A 23,612-nucleotide genomic window follows, 5' to 3' on the forward strand; every position below is an offset into this window, starting at 1 on the left:
GCATGCTCACACGCACTATGCACACATATGAACTCAGGTTGGGTCTTACAGTCCTCCCCACTAATAAAAAATTTCTTCCTCGAAATTGACCAATCCATGACAAAATGAAAGGTAAAACACCACCATCATATAACAATCATCATATAAGGAAGGCAATACAAATAATCATATATGTCAATCAATCATCTAACAAATGGGGATAACACTCTTAAATCTCGGCCTCGCGTTCGCAAGATGCCTCGGCCTCTGAATGATGACCCCACTGCACCTTCACCAAGAGAATGACATTAGTCCTGAGAATTTGCTCATTCTAATCAAGAATGAGAATCGGCTGGTTAATATAAGAAGCATCCTCACGGACCTCGAGAGGCTGCCAATCAATCAGAGGAATGATGTCCGACCCACACTTCCACAACATAAAAATATGGAACACATTATGGATCATGAATAACTCAGAGGGTAAGTGTCACGCCCCGAACTCGGAAACCGGGCTCACAAAATTCCCGATCGTCGAATCTGACGCTGACAGCCTCCGTAGAACCCCATTCTCTACTCCCGGCACCCATTTACCAGGTTCCGATCCTGGGATACTACAAGGAGGATTTATAATCATCAGTCGATTTATAATGAACATAACCAAAAGCATAACCCACGAACAATAACCACAAGAACACCATCACAAAATCCACTATGATAGAAAAACTTTTGGATACAGTGCGTATGAAAGGGAAATACAATGTGACAAAAAATAGAAACTCCAAAGCTCGTCTACACACTCCTACTACTACTCTGCTATGGCTGCGTCCTAGCGTCACCTGCACGCATCAATCGTGCATAAGGTTATAGAAAGCTTAGAGGGTGGTGTAAGTGTGTGCGCAATATAAGCGTAATGCGGAATCATGGTGATGAGTACATGAATGCAATTAGTCGTACCAAGGCTATGCGGTGCAAGATATGAATGCTACGGCCATAACACGGTCATGCGATGCGAGATGCAACTCAAGCATGCCAATCTTCATCATATATCAGTACAGTTTTCATTCTGGATAATCACTGGGTTTCAGTACACTCCAAATGGCACTGTCGCTCTCCTAGCCGCACAGTCCAAGTGAGCGTAAGAAACCTCACTATCCGCCTTGCCAATAGTCTATCAATACCTATCCGGCACGTCGATAGCGGATACATTCATAAGCTGGTCAAACTCAGCCTAATATTGCCCCCTACCCTCAGGCGAGTAAGGCCACACCCCTTTCCAACCGACCATGACACAGTGAGAGACGTGGCCTCCTAGTATTCGGCCCTCGTGTGCTCATATATCCACTCGATTTTGACGTTGGAGTCATCCTCTGGTACCATCGGGTTTATGAATTTTTATCCAAGGACATCTATGGCTCTCGTATGCTAAAACCAAATATTTTCGGCATCCAATCCAGCCACCCATGATGTGTCTGTGGAGGCTATGGCCCTGATGTCACTAGGGCATACAATGAGCACAATCACACGAATGCAAGTGCATGAATCATACCATCAGACATGCAACAATTCTGTGCATACCGCACGCTTATGTAGGGCAACTCTGCTTATCAGGGAGTCCATAAACCATCTACCCAAAGGCATGTGCAATGATCAGTCAATCCTCACATCAGGCATACATATGATGCGTATGATCATGAATTATGAGTCTATACTAAGCATATTATGTGGTGATAGGTTCTAATCAAAATGAAGATGGGCCTAGACGGCCCACACATTACAGGTATGGGCCTATTAATGGGCCCTAAGGAGAGAGTGACAATGTGGACATTTAACCAACATCATCCTTACAATGTGGGCATCAAACCATCATTGCTCCCAAGGTGTAGCCCGCTATAGAATCAACACATATACCATAGTAGAATCATACTATAATGGGCCTTATGTACGTTCTATAGGGCCTTGACCCATGGGCCTCCAGTACATCAAATGGGCCTCATACATGGGTCTTATATATACATATCAAGGTGGGCTTCAACGACGGGCCACAAATGCATCAAGATGGGCCTAGTCACATGGGCCTTACATACATCACAATGGGCCTCATAATATGGGCCTTATACAAATCAAAGTGGGCCTTATATATATCAAGGTGGGCCTCGACGGACGGCCCACAAACACACCAAGATGGGCCTTATCACATGGCCTTAAAATATCCTCCAAAATGGTTAGAAGGTTTGGATGAAACACATGCATCATGATGGAGACCACACTAATGGAGGGTGTGGATTACAATACATACACAAGTGGGTCTCATGTGGGGCCTACCATAATGTTTATTTTCCATCAAACCCATTGATAAGGTCACGTGGAACAGGGCCCACCATAACGTTTATTTACATCTAATCTGTTCACAAGGCCACATGGACCTGGGTGGGACTGGGGCTCACTATAACATTTATTTGCCATGCAACCCATTGACAAGGTCACATGGTCAGGTCAGGGAGCCCACCATGATATTTTTTATTTTTTATTTTTTATTATTTTTTATCATGTGGATAGGGAGCCCACCGTGATGTGGTTCACAAATCCAGCCCACTCATTAGGTGCGTCCCACTTGGCTGAGGGTTCAGACCAAGTTTCATCTGCATCCAAATTTCAGGTAGGCCCCACCAAGTGATTTTATATGTTTTAGGCTTGTCTTCACATGATTTTAGATGGTATGGCCCACCTGAGTTCCGTATATGGCTGAGTTTTTGGGAGGGGGCCACTACTAGGAGGGACCCAACAAATGTATGGTGTTGATGTTCGAAACGCATCACGATGGGGCCCATAGCTAGGCCGTGAGGGCCAGCCCAATCTGCCAGTCCATCAGGCGCAGACGCTGCCTGTGTCTGTAGCAGCAGCGTCAGCGCTGCCTTCTTCCTCTTTTTTTGATTTGGGGTTTTCTCAAGGTTTTGCATATGTGGGGCCCGCATTAGGGAAATCGAACCCCGCCATTGGTCTTCATGTCTCCATACACACCTATCAAGCCCAATATTAGGTATATTTTGGTGTACAGAAGTATCGAGGTGTATTTCAACGGCAAAAATTGTTATCCTCAATGCTATGGGCCGCTAGGAACTCAGATTCTATTTATTTTTCGGCCCAACGCCTAAAATGATCTGAGGAAGAAGATGGATGGCTTGGATTAAGCACATGCATCAAGCTTGGGCTTTCATGAGTGGCTGACTCCAAAAGTTTTTTTTTTAAGCTTGCAAGTACACACCCTGCCAGTACACGCACTCCATGCAGCCACTCCCCTAGCACGTCCAGCGTCCAAAGACGCTGGACGGCATGGACAAATAGGGCATCATGGTGGGTCCCACACGTACGTGGCCCACCCGTTTGGATCACCTGATACTTGCATTCTCCCTTCCATCCGGGCCCGCTAATGGGCTGGATGGTGTAGATCCAACACATCCATTAGGTGGGTCCCACGTGAAGGTGAATGGCATGGATAAAATTTAAACTTCATGATGGGACTCACACAACAGATGGGTCACACACCCATTCTCATCACCATCATACAAAGAAAGAGAGAGAAAGAGAGAGAGATACGGTGAGATAGAGGGGGGCCCCGCCACTATGGGCCCCTCATGAACACAATACATACATCATAATGGGTCCCACCAACAAGTGGGCCCAAAAGTTGAAATCAACGGTGGATCACCCACCTCTAGGCCTCCTCCTTGCTCCCTTAGCCTTCAATGCTCCTTGCCTTGCCTTTTGATGGAGGTTAATGGACTTTTGATGGTGAGGATGAGAGTTGAGAGGGTGGGCCACACTTGGCTTTGGGGAGAGTGTTTAGACGTTGGAATTTTGGGTTGCTTTGGGGAGATTGAGAAATGAGAGAGAGGGAGTGAGGTGATGGGAATGATATGGATGGGATGATGTAAGGAAAGATATGGGTTGGGTTGAAATTTTGTAAAAGTTGTATAGGTGAGTTTGAAAATCGTAAAAGGGAATGGTGAGGTGGAGAGAGAGTGGACTTTTGAAAAAAGTAGGGATGGGTTGTTGTACTTGAGGTATGATTGTACTTGACATTGATTGAATGATGGGACATATCGTAGAGATTTCCTCGATATTCACAATGCGCGGCGTTTCTTCGAAACAAACGCTGGCCTACATCACCTGGCCTGGGTATTGGTTCGGTGCGCGAGTCACGGTCGCTAAGATATAGGTTTCGGTTCGAACTGACTTAAGTATGCAGGACCCAATTTAGGATCGCGCGCAAAAGTCGGATACAGTGGGAAGGTTGCCAAAATTCGACCAGAAGGACCGTGGAAGCTAATGGAACAGTACGGACTAGGACACGGGTCTTACAGTAAGGCAAGCCTGTAGGCCATAATGCCACGTGCTCGGTATTCTCGAAAGGTCCAATGAATCTCGGGGCAAGCTTGTCCATCAGACCAAATCGAACTACGCCTTTCATAAGTAAGACCTTGAGATATACCATGTCCCCATCTGCAAACTCGATGGGTTGACGCCAACGATCAGCAAAACATTTTTTACTGGCTTTAAGCTGTGTCATCCTCTGCCTGATAACATCAATAATCTCTACGTCTACAACACAAGCTCGGGGCTTAGGAGAAGATGCTCCTCAACCTCGGTCCAATAGCTATGAGATTTGTATGGTCTACCATAAAGTGCCTCAAAAGGAGCCATGCCGATGATCACCTGATAGCCATAGTTGTACGCAAACTCGGCGAGGCACAAATGCTCATCCCAACTGCTCGCAAAGTCAATCACACAAGATCTGAGTATATCCTCAAGGATCTGGTTGATCCTTTCAGTCTGCCCATCCGTCTGCAGATGATAGGTGGTGCTGAGATGCAAAGTGGTCCCCATCGCCTGCTGGAAACTCCTTCAAAATTAAGATGTAAACCTAGAGTTTCAGTCAAAATCGATCAAAACTAGAATGTTGTACAGTCTCACTGTCTCTTCAATGAATACCTTCGCAAGCTGGTCCATAGTACAGGAAGCACGCATCGGAATGAAATGAGCCGACTTCGTCAGACGATCAACGACAACCCAGATGGTGTCGTGACTGCGCTGAGTCCTTGACAAACCTGCAATGAAATTTGTCGACATATACTCTCGCTTCCACACTGGGATGCTCAACGGCTGCAAGGGACAAGGGGGTCTTTGGTGATTGGTCTTGACACTCTGAAAAGTGTCACCCTCAGCCACGAAGCTAGCAATCTGGCATACCATCCCTAACCAGAATTACTGCCTTAACAATAAAACAAGCCAACAAGCTCGACATCGGTAATACAAACAAATCAGCGGGCAGGAACATCTCACCAACCAAGACGGAACACAATAAACAACATCGTTCTAATAAAGCAGTCTTCCCAAAAAGTGTCGATACTGATAATCCGTTACGGTAGACTCTAATAGCAATCTGATCGAACAAAAGCCCTTAGATACAAAAAGATGTTATGCACTAAAACACAAGACTTACACATGGAGACAGGGAGAATACCCTCAATGACTCTCCTAAGGACTAAGGGTCCTGCTGAGTTGCGTAAAATAAATCAAACTTGAGCTGTCCGCGGAGGTGCCTGTCCCCTCAGCGGTCTCTATTACTACTGTTGTTGTTGCGGCGGTCCATACTGCCGTCTGGACTGCTGTTGGGGTCTCGGTGGTGGAAGCCACTGTCGCTGCTGCTGCAGATGGGGACACTCGTGCCTACAATGTCTTATTCGCCTACATCCATAGCAAATATCAAAAAATGGTTTGCATGAAGGAGCTGCTGGTTGTGCTGATGATGAAGCTAACTGGGAAGAAGATGGCACTGGCTGTGCTGAATGTGCTACTGATGTTATAGTGGCTCGATGGGCTGCACACCTCTGCCGATGTTAACGCTGCCAGGAGCTATCGGAGGGGGCTTGCCTCTTCTGGCCTCTCCTCTGATCATGATCTCTCAGCGAACTAGTTGGGTAATTAGCTAAAGTTTCTGATAGACAAGATCTGATTATATCGACAAGCCACAAAGCATACGCCTACTAGTCTAATGTGATGTAAATGATGAGATTGCACTATGATGTTAATGTATATAAAGAGCATGGGGGTTGAGAAGGGAGTGAATGTTGCATGATGTTGATGCACTAATTTGATGAAACTAATAGAGGTTTGGATAGTAGGACAAATGTTAGTGTCACAAGGCTAGATTGAGTGGCTCATATTTAAACTTGGGTGGCTTAGGAGGCTTGGAATCTGGCTAGGATAGATTAGACTGGAGTTGGGCTCTCTCTCTCCCTCTCTTACTCTCACTCTCCTTGGTGAAGGAATTGTTAAGTGGCTAAGGCTATCTCCTTAAAATGAGAAGGGATTTTAAATGAGAGTTGATGGTTAAAATGAGAAGGAGAGGGGGCTATTTACAGTCTCCTAATCTAGTTTTCCTATAATTCCTGGTGATCTTAAGGGCAAAATTTGGTTGAATGGTTGGGATTGGAGATTGCCACATAGCATCATCTCATAGGTTGGATGAGTTGGTAAAAAGGTAATTTTGGGTAAGGAGATGGGCATCAGAGTAAATACACCTCAGCCACACACTTGAGGTTCGAAAAAGGAGTAACCCACATGCTTGAAGGATGCTACACAAAAAAGGGAGAGTGTCATGCAGTCTGTGGCAACCCGGTTGCCACCGGTCCTCACTTGGACTCCGTGTTTTGGCAGGTAACATCTTCCAAGCACATGTAGGCTTTGTTGTAAGGGTTAGTGCTTTGAGGTGTTGATTATTTCTCCGATTGGGCTTGGAATTAGGCTTGGGTTTAGGCTTGGTTTTAGGATTGACTAGGTGAGTTGACTCAGTGAGTTGACCGGTTGAGTTGAATCGCTAAGTTGACTCAAGGCTCTAGGGTTTTTAGTTCCTAGGGCTTAGGGTTAGGTTAATTGGATTAACAGGCTTGAATGGGCTGAGTTTAGGGTTTATGACTAAGTTTCATAGGTTTTAGGCTTCTAGGGTTAGGGTTCTTAGGGTTTAAGCTTCTAGGATTAAGGTTTAGGATAGGGGTGTAACATCCTGATTTTCATGGCCAGAGTTCATACTCATGCCCGAGGGAATCGAGTGTTAATGATGTAAAAGTTTTGGATGCCTTAAAGTCTCACTTTGATTTTTCTTTCGTCTAGATCACATTCATTTACATTCTTGAAGGTAATCCTCCGTAAGAATAAAATTAACCAAAATTAAAATTACAAAGTTCTAAGTTGCATAGCAGAAACAGAAATAAAATAAGTTAAACTACTTTTCTACTTTATCCAACGAAATCTTCTATCAAAGAATGATCTTCTAGGTCCTTAACATGTACATCACCTACATAATTTGCATAGTTAGAGAGGGTCAATGCCTTACTCATAGTGATGGTCATCCTTTAAGATTAACAATAATTCAAAAGAGTTGTTTTGATACACCTCGTACTCCACTACTACAAGGGATATCAATATGCGCAAACAACCTACATGATATGCATGCTTAGCAAAGTGTGTACGATTCATCATATGTAGTGATCATGACAATGTGGAATATGATTCATAGAAAATCCGACTCGACCTACATCCCATAATTATGGATATTCACTAGCATGGCCAACGCTATCGTTGATTTACCTGAACACCTTGAGGCAGCACAACACATGAGTCAGATGAATTATATGACATGATTTGTTTATGGAGTGACTATTTGCAACATCCAATTTCAGAAATGATGTAACACACATTGTGAATTACTTACATCGATTTGTGCACCACTACCCAAAAACCCACGGAATTACGTGACAATCAAGAGGATCTCTACTTAAAGCACATTACTTCTATGATATAATAATTGAATCACTAGTTGTGATACGTTCAACACATCACTTGCATAAAAAAATATATAAACTGAATTATGGGAGTTTAAAAATATCTAGACACATGCCCAAGCCTTAATGGTAAATAACACAAGGCTAGTAAAGTAAGGAGGAGAGTAGCAATGACTAACTCATAAGAGGAGAGTAGCAATGGTCAATTCAAAAGAGAAGAGTAGCAAGGGCTAACTCAACAAAATTGATAAGGCAAAGGCAAGGCTTGTATCCAACACCCCACATAAACTCATAAAGATCACATGTAATTAAAGTCATACTATAATTTTCCAAAGGATAGACAATTGATGGCGGTAAAATTATACAATCATAGGGGCAGAATCATAATGATATAAAAACATGTAAAAAGGTAATTAAATCATACCAACTTAAATTAAGGTATGCTTAAAGGAATAAACCTCATCTTTGGTTGCCTGATCGTTTACTATCAAAGTTAAATGCTCAGATACACACTTTAAGGTCTGATCTTATCCTATTTCATATGGTTAAGAGAAAGTTAGATTTCGGCTATTGTGTTGTTGTCCTAGATATAATCTAGACTGATGATTCTAAAGAACACTTGTTCGTGGTCTAATTTGGAATTGCCTTATGACACATCAGTTTCACCGAGCTGACTCGGTTCGATTGGGTGTGGTATTCCTATGCTTTTACTGCTAGAAGAAATGAAAAATAAAGCATATAAAAGAGAAAGAAAGAAGAAGGAAAAGAAGGTGTGTGGTTCTACCTATTCTTTTAAAAATCTCAATTGATAGACTTCTCGGCCAGACCTGACCTTTGCTAGAATGCCGAGGTTTCCTCTTGTAAGACCTGACCTGAGTTCATATGTGTGCATTGACGCATGTGAGTATGCATTTCGTTCATCTTGGTCCCGCAGTCCAACCGGTCAAATTCTGGCGACCCTCGACTTTCGGTTAGCGTGTACGGTCTTCTTCGAGTTTGGTCACGTTGACCTGACTCGGATCAGCCCGAGACCTATGCCATCTTATCCGTTTCGGTGCCACAGTTATAACGCCATGTCCCGTGCGTTAATCTGATATGTACATCTCAAGTTATGAGCATCGATCGATATGGGCCATTAATTGCATGATTGGTGGACCCTCACCATGGTTTACACATTTTTTCCATGCCCATCATTTCACCCTAGGCTGAGATTTCTAGAAAGGCTATTACCCTAAGCCTTACTTATATCACCATAGGCCACCATCATTGCCTAAGAGAGAGAGAACTCATCATTACAAGGCTTAAAAACCTCTCTCTCTCTCTCTCTCTCTCTCTCTCTCTCTCATTTATCTCTACACCTCCATCTCTCCTCTCCCTAGCAAGCACCCAAACGTCCCCTCTCCCCCCTTTTCTACAGCCCCCTTTCCTTAAAATACCTCCTCATCTATCCCTTCTCACTTGATCCTAGCCATTGATCCATGTTGCTTGGAGCCTCTAGATGATGGTGATGTAAGTTTCAAGGTTGATCTAGGTGGGTGCTTTCTTCATCAAGTAGATCCTTCCTCTTCTTCATGTAGCTTTTTCTTATTCATGTAGTCTCTTTCATCTCTCTCATTTAGATGTGTAGGACCCACCAATTAATGGTGAAGATCCTAAACGATCATTTAGATGTGGGCATGAGACCCACATTGTACATGCATGTCCATGCGTGGGATTGTTCCCTTGATGGACCCCTTACATGGGGATTTTCCCTATTTCTATCGGTATGATGGGTCATCTAAACCCTTGCATGTGGCTGGGATGGCATCCCAACCATTCATCTCAAAGATCTAGGCCATGCATCAAAAGATCTATGTTGTACAATATGTTTATATTGTTGTTTGTGGTTATGATTGTGTGGGGATGGCTCAATAGTGGCGGAGCCCTCCCTTGATAGCCGGATGCTCTTCCTTCTCTTTCCATCTATTGTAATATGATGACATTATGTGTGGTCCACTTAGTGGACTTGGATTGCCCAGAAAAGCCCTGTAAGGAAGGGACATCTATACTGAACCTACACCATGGCTTAGATGCCTCTTTTTGTCACTTTAAATGTTCATGCAAGGGTGAGAATTTGGGGGTTTGTTCTAAATGAATTATGGGGCCCACTAGGGTGGGTCATGGCACACAATTTATGGGCCAATCCCTTCCTTAATAGGACCATACATTTATTTTATTCCATTCATGTGTTCCTGTCCAGAAATTTCTGGGTAGATTTTTGTTGAACTTGGGGCTTGAATTTGGGACTGAATGGGGGACCTTTTGTACCCATCAAATATATTTTTCTGAAATTTGGGGATCTCATCTTGATGTCCCCCAAATTTCAGCTCTATCTGACCCCGTTTGAGGCCCTAAATGTGTGGTCCAAGTGAGGTGGTTAGCTTAAAATTTCTGGATTGTTTCTAGCAACTTATTAGAGTGAAAATACTTAATTATAAAATAATTTTTCCACTGGTGGACCACATCTGTGGAACCCACCTTTTAGTATATATATGAGGGGACCTAAAACCTATTTTTCCCAAATTTTTTGATGTCATTGATCCACCCCATTGGAGGCTCGGATCAAGGGTCTATCAAAATTCTGCACTTAGTAGATTTTCTGGATAGTTTGAATTCCTTAAATTAATTAAAATATTTTTGTAAATCCTAAAAATTTTAGATTTTAGAGAGGTGTGGCCCACCCATGGTAGGATCTACCTGCAAATATTTGGGGCCAATAGACCCCTTTGCCAATCATGGTGCGGGCTGGACTGGCCCACTAAGTTGGGACGCCCAACCATGGTTAGTCATCCACCCCTCCTTGTAGGCCCACCATTGATGTATTTGTTATCCCCACCATCCATTCATTTATGGTCCATGTGGGTCATGGCCATCTCCCTCAGTGGCATCCATTTTTGGGACCCATTTGGATGAGTTTTGGGCCAATTTCCTAGGCCCATAGTTCCGTCTACCCTTGGGACGCCGAGGCCCATTGGTCCATTGCTGGCCATTCGTTCCAGCAGCATAGTCCACCTGTTTTATGTGTGTAATCTAGTCCTCCCATTTGGTGGGACCCACAAAGATATATATGGGCCACCTGGGAACATACACCTAATTTATATTATTTATTGTTGGGCTCCAGCAGGCCTAGAAATAGGTGGGTTAAAAATTCAGCAATGGGCCCAAACTGGCTGCCCCTAATAACCTCTTTTGGGGCATCATGGTCCACCAGATTAAGGATGGATTATGCACATAAGATTGTCAGTCTCCGAGATGTATTTGGGCTTCATTTATGTTTACTTGGATGCCCACCTCCATTGGAATTTATTTTGGATCTATGCTTATAGTTTTGGTTGGCCTTTGGATCTTCTAGTTAGGTCCCTTGAACTTTGGGCCCATATCTCACTACTTATTGTGATGGGTTTGTGGGCCATAATGTGTAAATAGTTGGGCCCTTGGTTGTCCACCAAAATAACCTTGTACTTGGGCCAAGTTGTGAGGCCCAACTCACTTGGATAAAGCATAGAAATTGCCCATATGGTTGGATTACCGGGCTGTCCAGTAGGCCCACTACACTATGTGGGTTTATGACCTTTATGATTGGGCCTAAACCTACTTGAGGGCTCACAATATTGCCTATGTATTGGGCATAGTGTATAGCCCACTAGGCCATGGGTTGTTTAGGCATTGGGCCTTGTTTCATATTCGAGTAGTGGTGAGCTACCTTTTGGGACCTAGTTGAGGTTGGATGTCCTCCTTGGTGGCCCTAAGGTAGGCCCATGGGTTCCTCTGTGGATGGTTAAAGGCCCACCATAGATCTTAAGCCATTTATTGAGTCTCAATATGAATGTATGTGGAGCCTATCTTAACGTATGTTTGGTCCAGACCGTCCAAGCCTTGGATCGCCCAATTATGGGGACACTCTCTATCTTGGGCTGCTGCTGAACTTGTAGTCTAATAGCGAGCCCACTTGATCTTTTTATTATGTATACACACCCTCCATCTGATGGGGCCCCCTCTGATTATTGTTGGCCTTCATGAGATTATTCCCACATAGTTGACCAATTTCTGGGCTTTAGCAGGCCCAGGAAGTTGGGTGGGCCAAAAGTTTATCAAGGGGCCTTAAATGTACATTGTTATAGCTGAAACTTTATTGGATGTGGGGCCTACCACACTGAGAACTTGTGTTTGTGTTACATACTTATATTTTTTATAATCTTTGTGCTTAATTAGTGCATTCTTTTAGGTCACCTTTAGTGATCATATGAGGACCCCATCTTAGATCAAATTTTTGGGACATCCAGTGGGCCCAACATGGGTATGGACGTCCCAGCTTGGCCCAGCCATATGTTGGCTAACTCTTACCATTTGATGGACTTGTGGGCTACGATAAGGATGGTATTAGGCCCTTAGTTGCCTACTTAAATTACTAATTATTGGGCTGATGTTGTGGGGCCCATTTCATCCAAACTTAAACTTATTTTTAGGCCATACAATGTTTACCCGGGCTGCCCACCAAGTCGAACTTAATGTATGGAATTCTATAGCCATTAGGAATTGGGCCTTGGGCCTTAATTCCCCTCTTGGGGCCTATGGTGTTGAATGTAGCATTAGACCCCTCTTTCTTATGGCCCATTATGAGGGATATATGTATGTGGCCACCTATTTTTATCTTGATTGTGAGCCTTAGGCCTTCTATCCATATAGTTCATGGTTCTTATGCCTTTTGGGGAGTGATGGTTAAATGTCCCCATTATGGACCCATCTAGGCCCGGTTGTATCTAAGTGTGATTAAATGCTCATCTTAGACTCTTACTAGGCTCCTTCTATATTACTTAGACCCGTAGCCTGTATGTTTAGTCTCATGGGCTACCCCAAGTAAATGGGCCCCCACCAGAGGTGAGATTCCTTATGGATATTGTCTAAGTACCTAGTCTTGGTCCCTTCTTGGATAGGAAGAGGTTAATACATTGTGTATCGCCACATAGTGTGTTTAGACTCATCCTCATGACCTATGGTCATCATTGCATGCTTGGTTGACACTGTGTGTTTGTGGTCATGGTTGTGCCATTGGGCGTTGCATGTTACCTTCTTTTAGGGACGTAGTATCCCCTCTTGAGCACGTTTGATGCTTAGAATTTATGCATGGTTGATTGTGTGACTTATGCATCTAGCATTGCATAGTATATGGATATTCGTCCTTGCTTCATAAGGGTTGTAACCTCCACAAATTCATCATAGATGACCATGATTGGACACCGAAAATGTTACCTGAGCATATGGGGTGCATAGGATGCCCTTGGGTGAAAACTCCAAAACTTCCATGGTACCAAGGATCTTCCTAAGCACCATGACCAGGTGGAACCATGAGCCTACGAGGGCCTTACATCGTTAGGTTGCAACTCCCACTGTCGTGTAATCGGTTGGGTTGGATGTGGCCTTACCCGCCTGAGAGAAAGAGGGCAATAGTTAGGTTGAGTTTGACCAGCTCGTGAATGGGTCCACTACTGTCGAGCCTTACTGGTAATTGGCTTACCATGGGCAGGTAGTGAGGTCTCTTACACTCATTTGACTGTGCGAATCTGGAGCACAACAGTCATCCTGCAGTGTACTTGATCCCGGTAGATCCCTTATGATGGAACAATACTGATACGTGGATTAGATATGAGGATAGGCATCACTTCACATTGCATTTGCATCGGTCGTATAAGCCTTATATTTCATCACCTTGGCATAGCGCCTAGTACGTATTGCATTATATAGCCTTAGTATGGCTTCCTGCATTATTGTACTACCTTGATATGGCTTCTTGCGTTCATGACAACCTTTGTAAGGTTAGTGGTATTGGTATTGATCATGATTCCCTTCTACATTCTCTATCTTCTTCTAAGCACTATTGTCACACAATTTCACCACCCTCTAAGCTTTCATTAAGCTTATGCATGATTGATGCATGCAGGAGATCCTAGGTCAGCATCTAGCAGCAGAGCTTGGATAAGAGTTGAGCCGAGGACCCATTGTTGCAGATCTTTCCTTATTTCTTCTGTTACCTTATATATTTTCTTTCAGCCTTGTACTTGAAAAGTTCAAATTCATAGTGGATTTTGCGATGTATGCCTTTGTTATTTCTGAGATATACTTGTTGAGATCTTAGGTATTCTCTTATTGGAACAAATATATGATTTATGAAAATCCTCCTTGTAAGATCCCAGGTTCGGAACCTGCTTTAGGAGCCGAGAATGGGGTACTACGGAGGCTATTGCTCTCAGAACCGATTATCGAGTTCATTGTGAGTTCGGTTACCGAGTATGGGGTGTGACAGGAGTTGTTATCAGAGCATAGCAAGTAATTTTAGAATAACTTGGGATAACATCGCATAACTACTGTGAGCTTAGTAGTGTCCTGAGTGTGTTTCCTTCGTTCCGTTTGAGCTTTCGAGGATTGTAATCCCTAGGTGTCCATCACCTTTGTTCTTTATGTAGACCATGCCGTCTAGTCGACATGCTCATGATTGTGACGCTCGTGGCCATAATGCCCATGGACGTGGTTCTCATTCCGCTCCAGTGACCCAAGCGACTTTTGCTCCACCATCTGAGATTCCTTTTCCTCCTCTTGAGCCTAACAAACCTATTCCTAAGGCTCCCGTCGCACTTGTGACTTCGTCAGAGGCTAGTACTACCCCCACTTATCTGTCGATTCCTATAGGAGCTAAGCATCTATAGCAGTTGATGTAGATCATCACTGATGTTCTTCAGACCCATCAGCCCGTTCCTGAGACACCCGGACAGGTAGAATAGGAGCGTGTGGGCCCCCTTTTGCGAGACTTGAATCTGCAACGAGCCTCGTTGGTGGTATTTTCACTTCAAGGTGGGCGTATATTTCATATAAATTGTATTTCATCATTTTCACCGTATTTGACTGGCGGGTATATTTTGAGACCTATCGTTATAATTGTAGCAGGTCCACCAGAAACCTTAGCCAGTTTACCATCATTTTATCATAAGCATCCATATGACATTAAGAGTCCCGTACATCTATATTTGCACCCTACCCTTGATCATTTCAAACATATGCTCTGCGGCTTGTCGATATAATCGGATCCTGCCCATCAGAAATTCAGATTGATTAAATGCCTTTACTATAGCACTGCATTACATTTTTTATATCGTATTTATATTTACAGCACGTGAGAACTACCCATATTCTTCCATAATTATTCAGATCTTATAAAGGAAAGACTGTACATCCATACAGATAGAGTGGGTGCCTAACACCTTCCCTCTTTGTAACCATGGTACCTTACTCAGAATCTTTATAATGTAAACCTACGAGTCATCTTAGGGTTAAGGACCCATAGGTTCTTAATCTTAAGTGTTTCTATGGTCTCTAATCGACTGTAGAATCATAATAATTGGCTATTGGCGACTCAGGTAAAATATAACACCTTAACCCCTTTTTTAAAAGCTCTCGAGGGAGGCAACCAGTGGATAAGAAGAGAGTAGATATCTTGTACCCTTGGGACATCACGCCCTCCTCCTTTCCAGCATCTCTAAGGAGATATGCAGCCAATGATCAATTAGTGACAAATAATAGAGCTTGTATGAGAGAAGAAGAAGGATCATGAAGAAGAAAAGTGCTAAAAAATGATATAGAAAAGAGAAGAATTTAGAAAGGATTCTTGACTACTGTTGTTCTACCCTATTTATATCCATTCCTATGAGAGCCAATATAAAAGGGACACATGTTATTTTACAAGAGTTGTGTAGTGTATTTGAGATCTGTAGAGATACCCGAATAGGATTTTTCTATAATACAACTGGCATTTATCAAGTAGTGCCACGTCATACACTAAGTGAAAGTGGTTGAGCGAAAAGTGGATGAATTGATAAGGAGCCTAGAGCGGTTGTTAGGATAGGTGGCAAGGAAGGCAAGTAGTGCTAAAATTGTTTCAATAATCGTCAGGACATGGGAAGCATTTAGATGATTGATCTAAGCTATATATAATGAACGAAGTAGTAGAAGAAATCGTCTCATACCAACCAAACCAATCCAAATCAAACTTATCTTTCAATTACTTTGTACTCAACATTATCAATCATTTACATTCCTTAGTGTAATCATAGTCATAACCAATAGCAGTAATCAAGTAGCTATTAACTCTAGTTGTAATTTGGGTCTAAGCTCATACGCCGAATTCAATTCGAGTATCAAGTAAGTTCTCCATTTAGAAAGGCAGTTTGCAGTTGTTCTTGGTGGCCGACTACAAGAATTTCCTTTTTGTTTTATCTAAATTGAAAATCCTTTTGTATGAAAGGTAAAGGTGCAACCCATCTTCAGAGAACGAACCCCACCCGCTGATAATCGCTTGATCATTTCAAACATTGTGGAAGTAGCTAAATAGGCGATCGATCTTATTTGATCTCGGTCACATACAATCGATTTCGACGTATCTGCCTATCTTGATGCTTGGCGTCATAGTTGTTCAGTTTGAGATGAATCACACATTCAATTCTGGCACACTTGCATTAACCAGGTGATTGAATTCAAAATCGAGAAATAACATATTTTTAGTACACCCAGTGGGACCTTATCTTTGGTTTACCTACTAGTGCGACATTGTAAACCGAGCATTTAGAAATATAAATAGGAGTAATCAAATTGCTGGGGCCGAGCCCTCAACGCTAACCGCAGCACCTTCGGTTAAGGATGTGTCGGTTCCAATAGCCTTAAATCATTGAATTTAAATACTAGTCCAACATTCAATCCCAACAATCAGGGGTGGACATTGACCTTTGGAACCGTTTCTCCAAAAGAGATAATGGTCGCACTTGGGGATGTGCAACTAAGTATCCAATGTGTTTAGGAATATGGGAGAACTTAGGTAGAGTTAGTACACACTTAATCTAAGAAATTTCGTGTTCAAACTAAGAATGTTAATAGATGAATGGTTGACCAAACCGAAGCCATGGATCGATTGATGGCCATTATTATTGAAAGAGCACCTATGGTGACATAATATAATGTCAAAGGAAGTTTTGTTTGTAATATGGCTCAACCACCATTGATACCTCCCTTGCAGCAGAACATACCTCCCATTTCAATCTAGGATGGATGAAATACTTTCTTATCTGCTGAGTTCAACAAAACTAGAGCCGGGAGTTCGGGAATATTGTTCCTTAAGAAGGAAACAATGATATACCTGGGGGACAGTCCTTCCTTAGGAATTAACTGTATTATGGAAGACAAAACCTGATACGCCTTGAACCACTTCCAATTACCAAATCATGTCATTTGAATCGTGATCAAATTATTCAAATAGTTTAAAAGTAGAAAGCCAATTTATTGGCCGTATTACTACCTTGGTCAACCATAAGCTCTATTTGTAATAGATTAATCAACAATCTCCATTGTCATGAAAGATATCGTTGTTTCTCGACTACGACGACCGATTTTTTTTGTTTCCCAATTAAGATGGCTGAATTCAACCAAAATGACCGAATTTGTTGTTTTTGGACCAAGATGACCAAGTTTGGCCAAGTTGCCCAAAATTAATAGTTTTGTGTGGCCACGATATCACATTTATGGCGCTAAATAATGAAATAACATCACATTCACATTTTACCAATGGTGAAGCAATGTGTGGGTAATGTTGTACCCTATTTCTAACCATTCTTAGTAAACCTAATTGGAAAGGATAATTGTTATAGCAAGGGAAAGATATATAATTTTAAAAATATTCAAGGATACTTGGAGTGTTTTTTACGAAATCACAGCTGACAGGATGACAAGACATTAAGTAGTTAAAATTAATTCAAAAGCAAGCCAAGCGGCCAAGAGTCATCTAGGAGGTCGACCAAGATAAAACCTTGGTTAATAAAATGAAGTAAGAGATTGATAGTTGTTCTAAAGTGTAAAGAGTGGACAAAAGGCATCTAGAAGCAAACCGAGCGGCTAAGGGAAGCAAGGAAATGAAATACAACAGAGAAGCTTGGTTGAGTGGTTAAAATGGAAAGATGCGGAGAGCGGGCGAGCGATTGACAAAAGAAATGCAGCTGATATATGGCCGATTATCGATTAGCAATAAAAAAAAGAGCTTGGTCGAGAGAAGATGAATAGTTATGAAAAAGAAATGTACTAAAAGAAATATCTAAAAAAGAGAAGAAGTTACAAAGGCTTTTTTACTACTATTGTTCAACCCTATTTCTATCTGTTCCCACGACAGCCAATCAGAAAGGGACACATGTAATTTTATGAGAGTTGCTTGGTATAATTTTACGATAATGCAGTTGTCATCTATCGAGCAGTATCATGTCATCCACTAAGTGAGAGTAGTTTAGCAAAAAGTAGTCAAATTAATAAGGAGCGTAGAGCGGTTATCAAGACAAGTGGCAAGGAAGGCAAGAAGTGCTAAAACGGTTATGATTACTATCTGGACATGGGAAGCATCTAGATGAATGATCTAAGGCTATAAATAATGAAGTCAGTAAGTAGAAGAAACCGTTATACTAACCAAACCAAACCAAACTTATCTTTCAAGTACTTTGTGCTCCTTTGTATTATTATTATTATCATTATCAGTCATTTACATTCCTTAGTATAACCAATAACAGTAACCAATAGTAGTAATCAAGTAGCTATTAACTCTAGTTATAATTTGGGTTTACGCTTATACACTGGATTCAGTTCAAGTATTAAGCAAGTTCCTCATTCAGAAATGTGTTTTCCAGTTGTTCTCTATAGCCGACTGTAAAAATTTCCTTTTTGTTTTATCTGTATTTAAAAGTCATTTCGTACTAAAGGTAAAGGTGCAACCCATCTTAAGAGGACGAACTCCACCCTTGGATAATCACCTTGTTATTTTAAAGGTTGTACAAGTGGTTGAATAAGTGACCGATCTTATTCGATCTCAGTCATGTACAGTCAATTCTGACTTATCTGCTTATCTTGACACTTGGGGTTATAGTCGTTCGGTTTGAATTGGGCCACACATTTAATTTTGGCATGCCTGCATTAACCACATGGCTAAATTTCAAATCAAGAGACAACAATACCAAGGAAAATAATTTGAAGGGTGGGCATCACTGTGTACAATGTTTCCAATCGTATGGTCCACCGGAAAAATGGATGAGATTGGCTTTTGATACCTATGCTTAAAATTAGGTATATCAATTTACGATTAGATTGGATTTTTCAAACATAATGCCGACAAAGCTGTCAAATGTTCATAAATTATAAGTCCCTTTTCCACCTGTAGATACACCAGTTGTGCGTAATTCTTTGTGAACAGTAACTTGTACTTTTTATCCTCCGTCCGTTCAATGAAAGGATCCTTTCAGTGAATATAAAGGATTAAAGCATATTATTAGAATATCATATACTAGGAGGAATTTCCGAGTAAAAAAATAAAAAAGAAGAACAAAAAATACCGTATTTTCTGTGACAACCCGGAACTTTCCATTCATGGATAATCCAGCTCCACCTCCCATAATCATTCCATTAATGAGACAGACCTTCAAACATGTTTCTTCGTTAGTATCGAGAAGGCGGTTCTTGTAGAGGATTATTTCTTGAATCTGAGGAGCCATCTGGGTGTTGTGTATGATCTAACAGGGCCACCGCACCATGAAACTTGGACCCTTGCAATCAAGTCAATCCACTCATAAAGTGGACAATCGATTTTTGGCTGGTTCATTTTTTGTCCTATGCACCCACCTAATGATCAGATTGGCCAGATTTTTGGGGTGCCAGATTTTCCTGATAGGGTGAAACCACACACACACTCCTCACGGGCCCTACATGCAACTAGCTGTGTGAAATCCTCATCTAGAACAACTGTAGTGGAGCATTTGTTTCTTTTTATCAGACCAATAATTTAATAAGAGAACGCTGGAACATAACACTTACAAGGAAACTATTTATTGGACACGATCTCTATTAGGAAGCTAATGGTGCGTTGGGTTGCACCAAATATAATCCAATTTGTGACAATTCATGATTATTCATCTAACTTAATTGGATCAAGATTGCATGATATTTTATGAAATGGGATGCAACCAAACACACCCTTAAGTAAGAAAATGATGATGTGGGTCCGGTTTCATAGCTCAATGGTAAACGGAGTGTATTTCTACCCAGAGATTAGGGAACTGAATGCCCATGTGGTATAGGTGTTTGTTTGTGTGAGTGTGCGTGCATGCGTGGTGTGGGTGTGTCTGAAAAAAGAAAAAAAGAAAAATGATGTGATAAGTGCGACTCACCTGTGGCTTTTTGTATGTAGCCAAAATATAATCTAATGTAAGCAGATTGCTGTAGAATTTTGCACCATAAATCCAGTGACCTAGCGCATGCAATTAAATTTGTTAAAAATAAAACAAATATAATTATGGTTTTCATGAGGTGAAGCACAAAATTCGGACAGTCCACTAAATGAATCACCTCATAAAATACTCAAGTCTTAAGTTTTTTGGCCTGATCCAAAAATCTGGTGGGCCATAACAAAGTGAGAGGCAAATCAAGGGCCTCACTTTTCTATTGCCTACCAGATTTTTGGATGAGGTGAAAATTTTAGCACAGGGCATGTGTGCGTGAAATTGTGCTATGAGGTTGACCCTACCAGAGCTTCCCATAAGGTTAACTTCCATAGGCCCCACCATGATGTGTGATGGGCATTCACATCATACATTTTGTAGGTCCCCTCTAGGTTATGTGATGTGCCATGTGCCAAAAATCAGCAGTATTAGGTGGGCTACAACATCTGAAACCATGAGAAATCATGCATAAAGCATCAAAAGGTTGGTGAGGCCCACCTGAGTTTTCGAAGAGCCTAAAATTTGGTTTGACTCCTTGTCCGAGTGCCACACACAATGATTGGGCTGGATGTCTAAACCGCATGTCATTGGGACTATATACAATCAGGAAGGTTTCATTGGGTGGGCATACACTCCCAATTGTTGTGTGTGGTGTGGCCCACCTAAGTCATGGGTTAGCCTAATTTTTAGGCTCATGCTTACCATGGAAGGGTGCATCTAATTAATTGATAGGATGCACATTTAGCAGTAAATGAAGGTAAATGGGGTGAATTAGAAGTAAGTAGAGGTAAATGGCATTTTTTTCTTCAAGATGAATATTACAATTTCCATTGCCACTGAAAGTACTAATGCCATTTCTTCATAGTTACACACTAGAATCTAACAAAAAGCTTCCCTAGCCCCAAAAAGTAATCTTGGACACAAAAATTCCTTTGAAACAAAGCCTTCTTTGTCAATACAAGAACTAGAAGATCTTTTAATAGATAACTGAAGTTGTTAAACACTTTTTTTTAGATGCTTTTGCATTGTTCCTCGTTTTTTAAAGAAAGAATTTAATTGAGAAACCATCGGGCTATACAACAAGCAACAAGCAGGCCCTTGATAAAAAATACCCTAAGGCCCGCCTAGCATATAACCCCCTAGAGCAGATGCTAATACAGACACACAAAAAAGACAACGCAGGAATGAAGCCACCGGGTTATTTGTGGGTTGTTGGAATGGAGGCCTCTCGAATGCACCCAAGGCCTGCCGGATCTAGAAGGAGGGCCCCCCAAACAGCAGTTGGGAGGTCTTGGACATTGGAGAAAATTTTGTAGGGTTGGGATTCACTCTCTAGGCGGGCCAAGTCATCAGCAACAGTGTTAGCCTCCATAGGGGCAACAAAATAATATTCGCACGACATCCCCCCCTTATCACTACCACCCTAGACCATGAATACCACATAAACCACAAGGTTGATCTACCCTTGTTGAGAAACTCAGCCACCACCTTGGAATCACTTTCGACCATTATACTATTGATGCCCCTGCTAATGTAAAAGGAAAGCCCCTCAACTACAACTCAGGCTTCAACGTAAAGGTTGGAGCCCTAGTCGTATTCGCTAGAAAAAGTAAACATAAACTCTCCTCCACTATATTTTGGAGACCCTTCCCCCTCCTGAAAGCCTCACAATACCTCAGGTTGAGCCGTCCATGTAAGACCTGTGTCCTAGTCCGTATCTTTCCGTTGACTTCCGCAGTCCTTTTGGTCAAAAGTAATCTCGACCTGTATCTGACGTTTACGTGCGATCCTAAACCGGGTCCCGCATACCGAAGTCAGTTCGAATCGAAACTTGTATCTTAGCGACCGCATCGTCGCCGCGGTTCCAACGCCGTGACTCGCCCACCAAACCGATACCCAGGTTAAAAGATGTGGGCCCACGTTCATTTCGAGGAAAACGCCACGCGTGTAAATTCCGAGAGAATCTCTACAACATGTCCAATCAATCAATCAATCACTCATGTCAAGTACAAGTCAAGTCACTCCATATCCCTAAGTACAACAACCCATCCCTCCTTTCCCATAAGTCAACTCTCTCTCTCCTCTTACCATTCCCCTTTACAAAAATTTCAACCACAATCATACCTCTTCTACAAATTTTCAAATAAACCTATACCCTTCCTTACATCATCCCATCCCTTTAATCCATTACTTCCCTCTCTCTCTCATTTCTCAAATCTCCCAAGCAACCCCAAAACTTCATACGTCTAACCATTCTCTCCCAAGCCAAGTATGGCCCACCCTCTCATCCCTCATCCCCTCCATCAAAACCCCATCAACTTCCATCAAAGATGAAGGCAAGGAGCTTAGGAGCCTAAAGGAGCAAGTTGAAGGCCTAGAGGTGGGTGATCCACCGTTAAATTCCTTTTTTTTTAGGGACCACTTGTTGGTGGGACCCATTTTTTGATGTATGAGTTGTATCATGTAGGGCCCATAGTGGCGGGGCCCCACCATCATCGTCTCTTGTCTCTCTCTCTCTCTCTCTCTCTCTCTCTCTCTCTCTCTCATTATTGATGGCTCACCCAATGATATATATATTGTATCCATGTTGTCCATTTAGTGGACCACACTACAACCCACTGGTGGAGCCCACCTTGCTATCCAAACTTGGATGAAGGAAAATACAAACATCAGCTGCAAACCTTGGTGGGCCACCATGTGGACCCCACCATGGTAGTGTGTGGAGCCCACCATGATGCTTGTTTTATATCCATGCCATCCAGCGTCTTTGGGCGCTGGACAGGCGTGGCTAGCATGGAGTGTGTGTACAGACATGGGTGTGTACTATTAAGCTTTTAAAAAAAGGGTGCTTTTGGGGTGAAACACTCATGTAGGCCCCACCTTGATATTTGTATATAATCCAAGCCGTTCATTCCATTCCCTAGCTCATTTTAGGTGTTGAGCCTAAAAATGAAGCTGATCCCATTTTTTGGCGAGCCATACCATTGGAAATAGTGGTGTTTACCGTTTAAAACCACCTGAATCTTTTTACTCGCCAAAAACAGGCCGCACATTGGACTCATTTGGTCAGTCTTAAGTCATACGATCCAATGGTTGGAGCAGATTCGTCGGATGCGTGCCCCACATGGGAAAAACCACAAAATTTGTTAATTAAAAAAAAAATTCAGACATGAGGCAGCAATGCCTGCTGCTGCCACTACACGAGGATGCAGCAACGTCTGTGTGGACGCTGGTGTGCATAGGCGGGCTGGGACCCACAGCCCCAGCTGTGGGCCCCACTATGATGAGTGCTGAACATCAACACGGTACATTTGGTGGGCCCCCTTAGGGCAATGGGCCGCCCCAAAAAAATCAGCCGTATACATGGCTCAAGTAGCCCACATCACAGGGAAGCAGTGGATTGGACGCCTACCATTAAAACCCATGTGGGTTGCAGAAGTTTTGGATCAAATAAGAAATTTGTTTT

At 42.3% G+C, this 23,612-nt stretch overlaps 1 protein-coding gene across 1 annotated transcript in view; it reads right to left on the reverse strand.

The window, feature by feature from the left end:
* LOC131235468 (3-hydroxyisobutyryl-CoA hydrolase 1-like) overlaps nt 1-23,612 on the reverse strand; it is a 103,396-nt gene that overhangs the window by 36,821 nt on the left and 42,963 nt on the right. Inside the window, exons 5-6 of the mRNA XM_058232653.1 lie at nt 20,096-20,175; nt 19,265-19,348 (exon numbers count right to left, since the gene is read on the reverse strand). Coding sequence (XP_058088636.1) covers nt 19,265-19,348; nt 20,096-20,175 — 164 coding nt within the window. The remainder of the gene's footprint in view (nt 1-19,264; nt 19,349-20,095; nt 20,176-23,612) is intronic.

Source organism: Magnolia sinica, chromosome 19, assembly GCF_029962835.1.
Source record: "Magnolia sinica isolate HGM2019 chromosome 19, MsV1, whole genome shotgun sequence".
In the NCBI taxonomy this organism is placed as follows: Eukaryota; Viridiplantae; Streptophyta; class Magnoliopsida; order Magnoliales; family Magnoliaceae; genus Magnolia; species Magnolia sinica.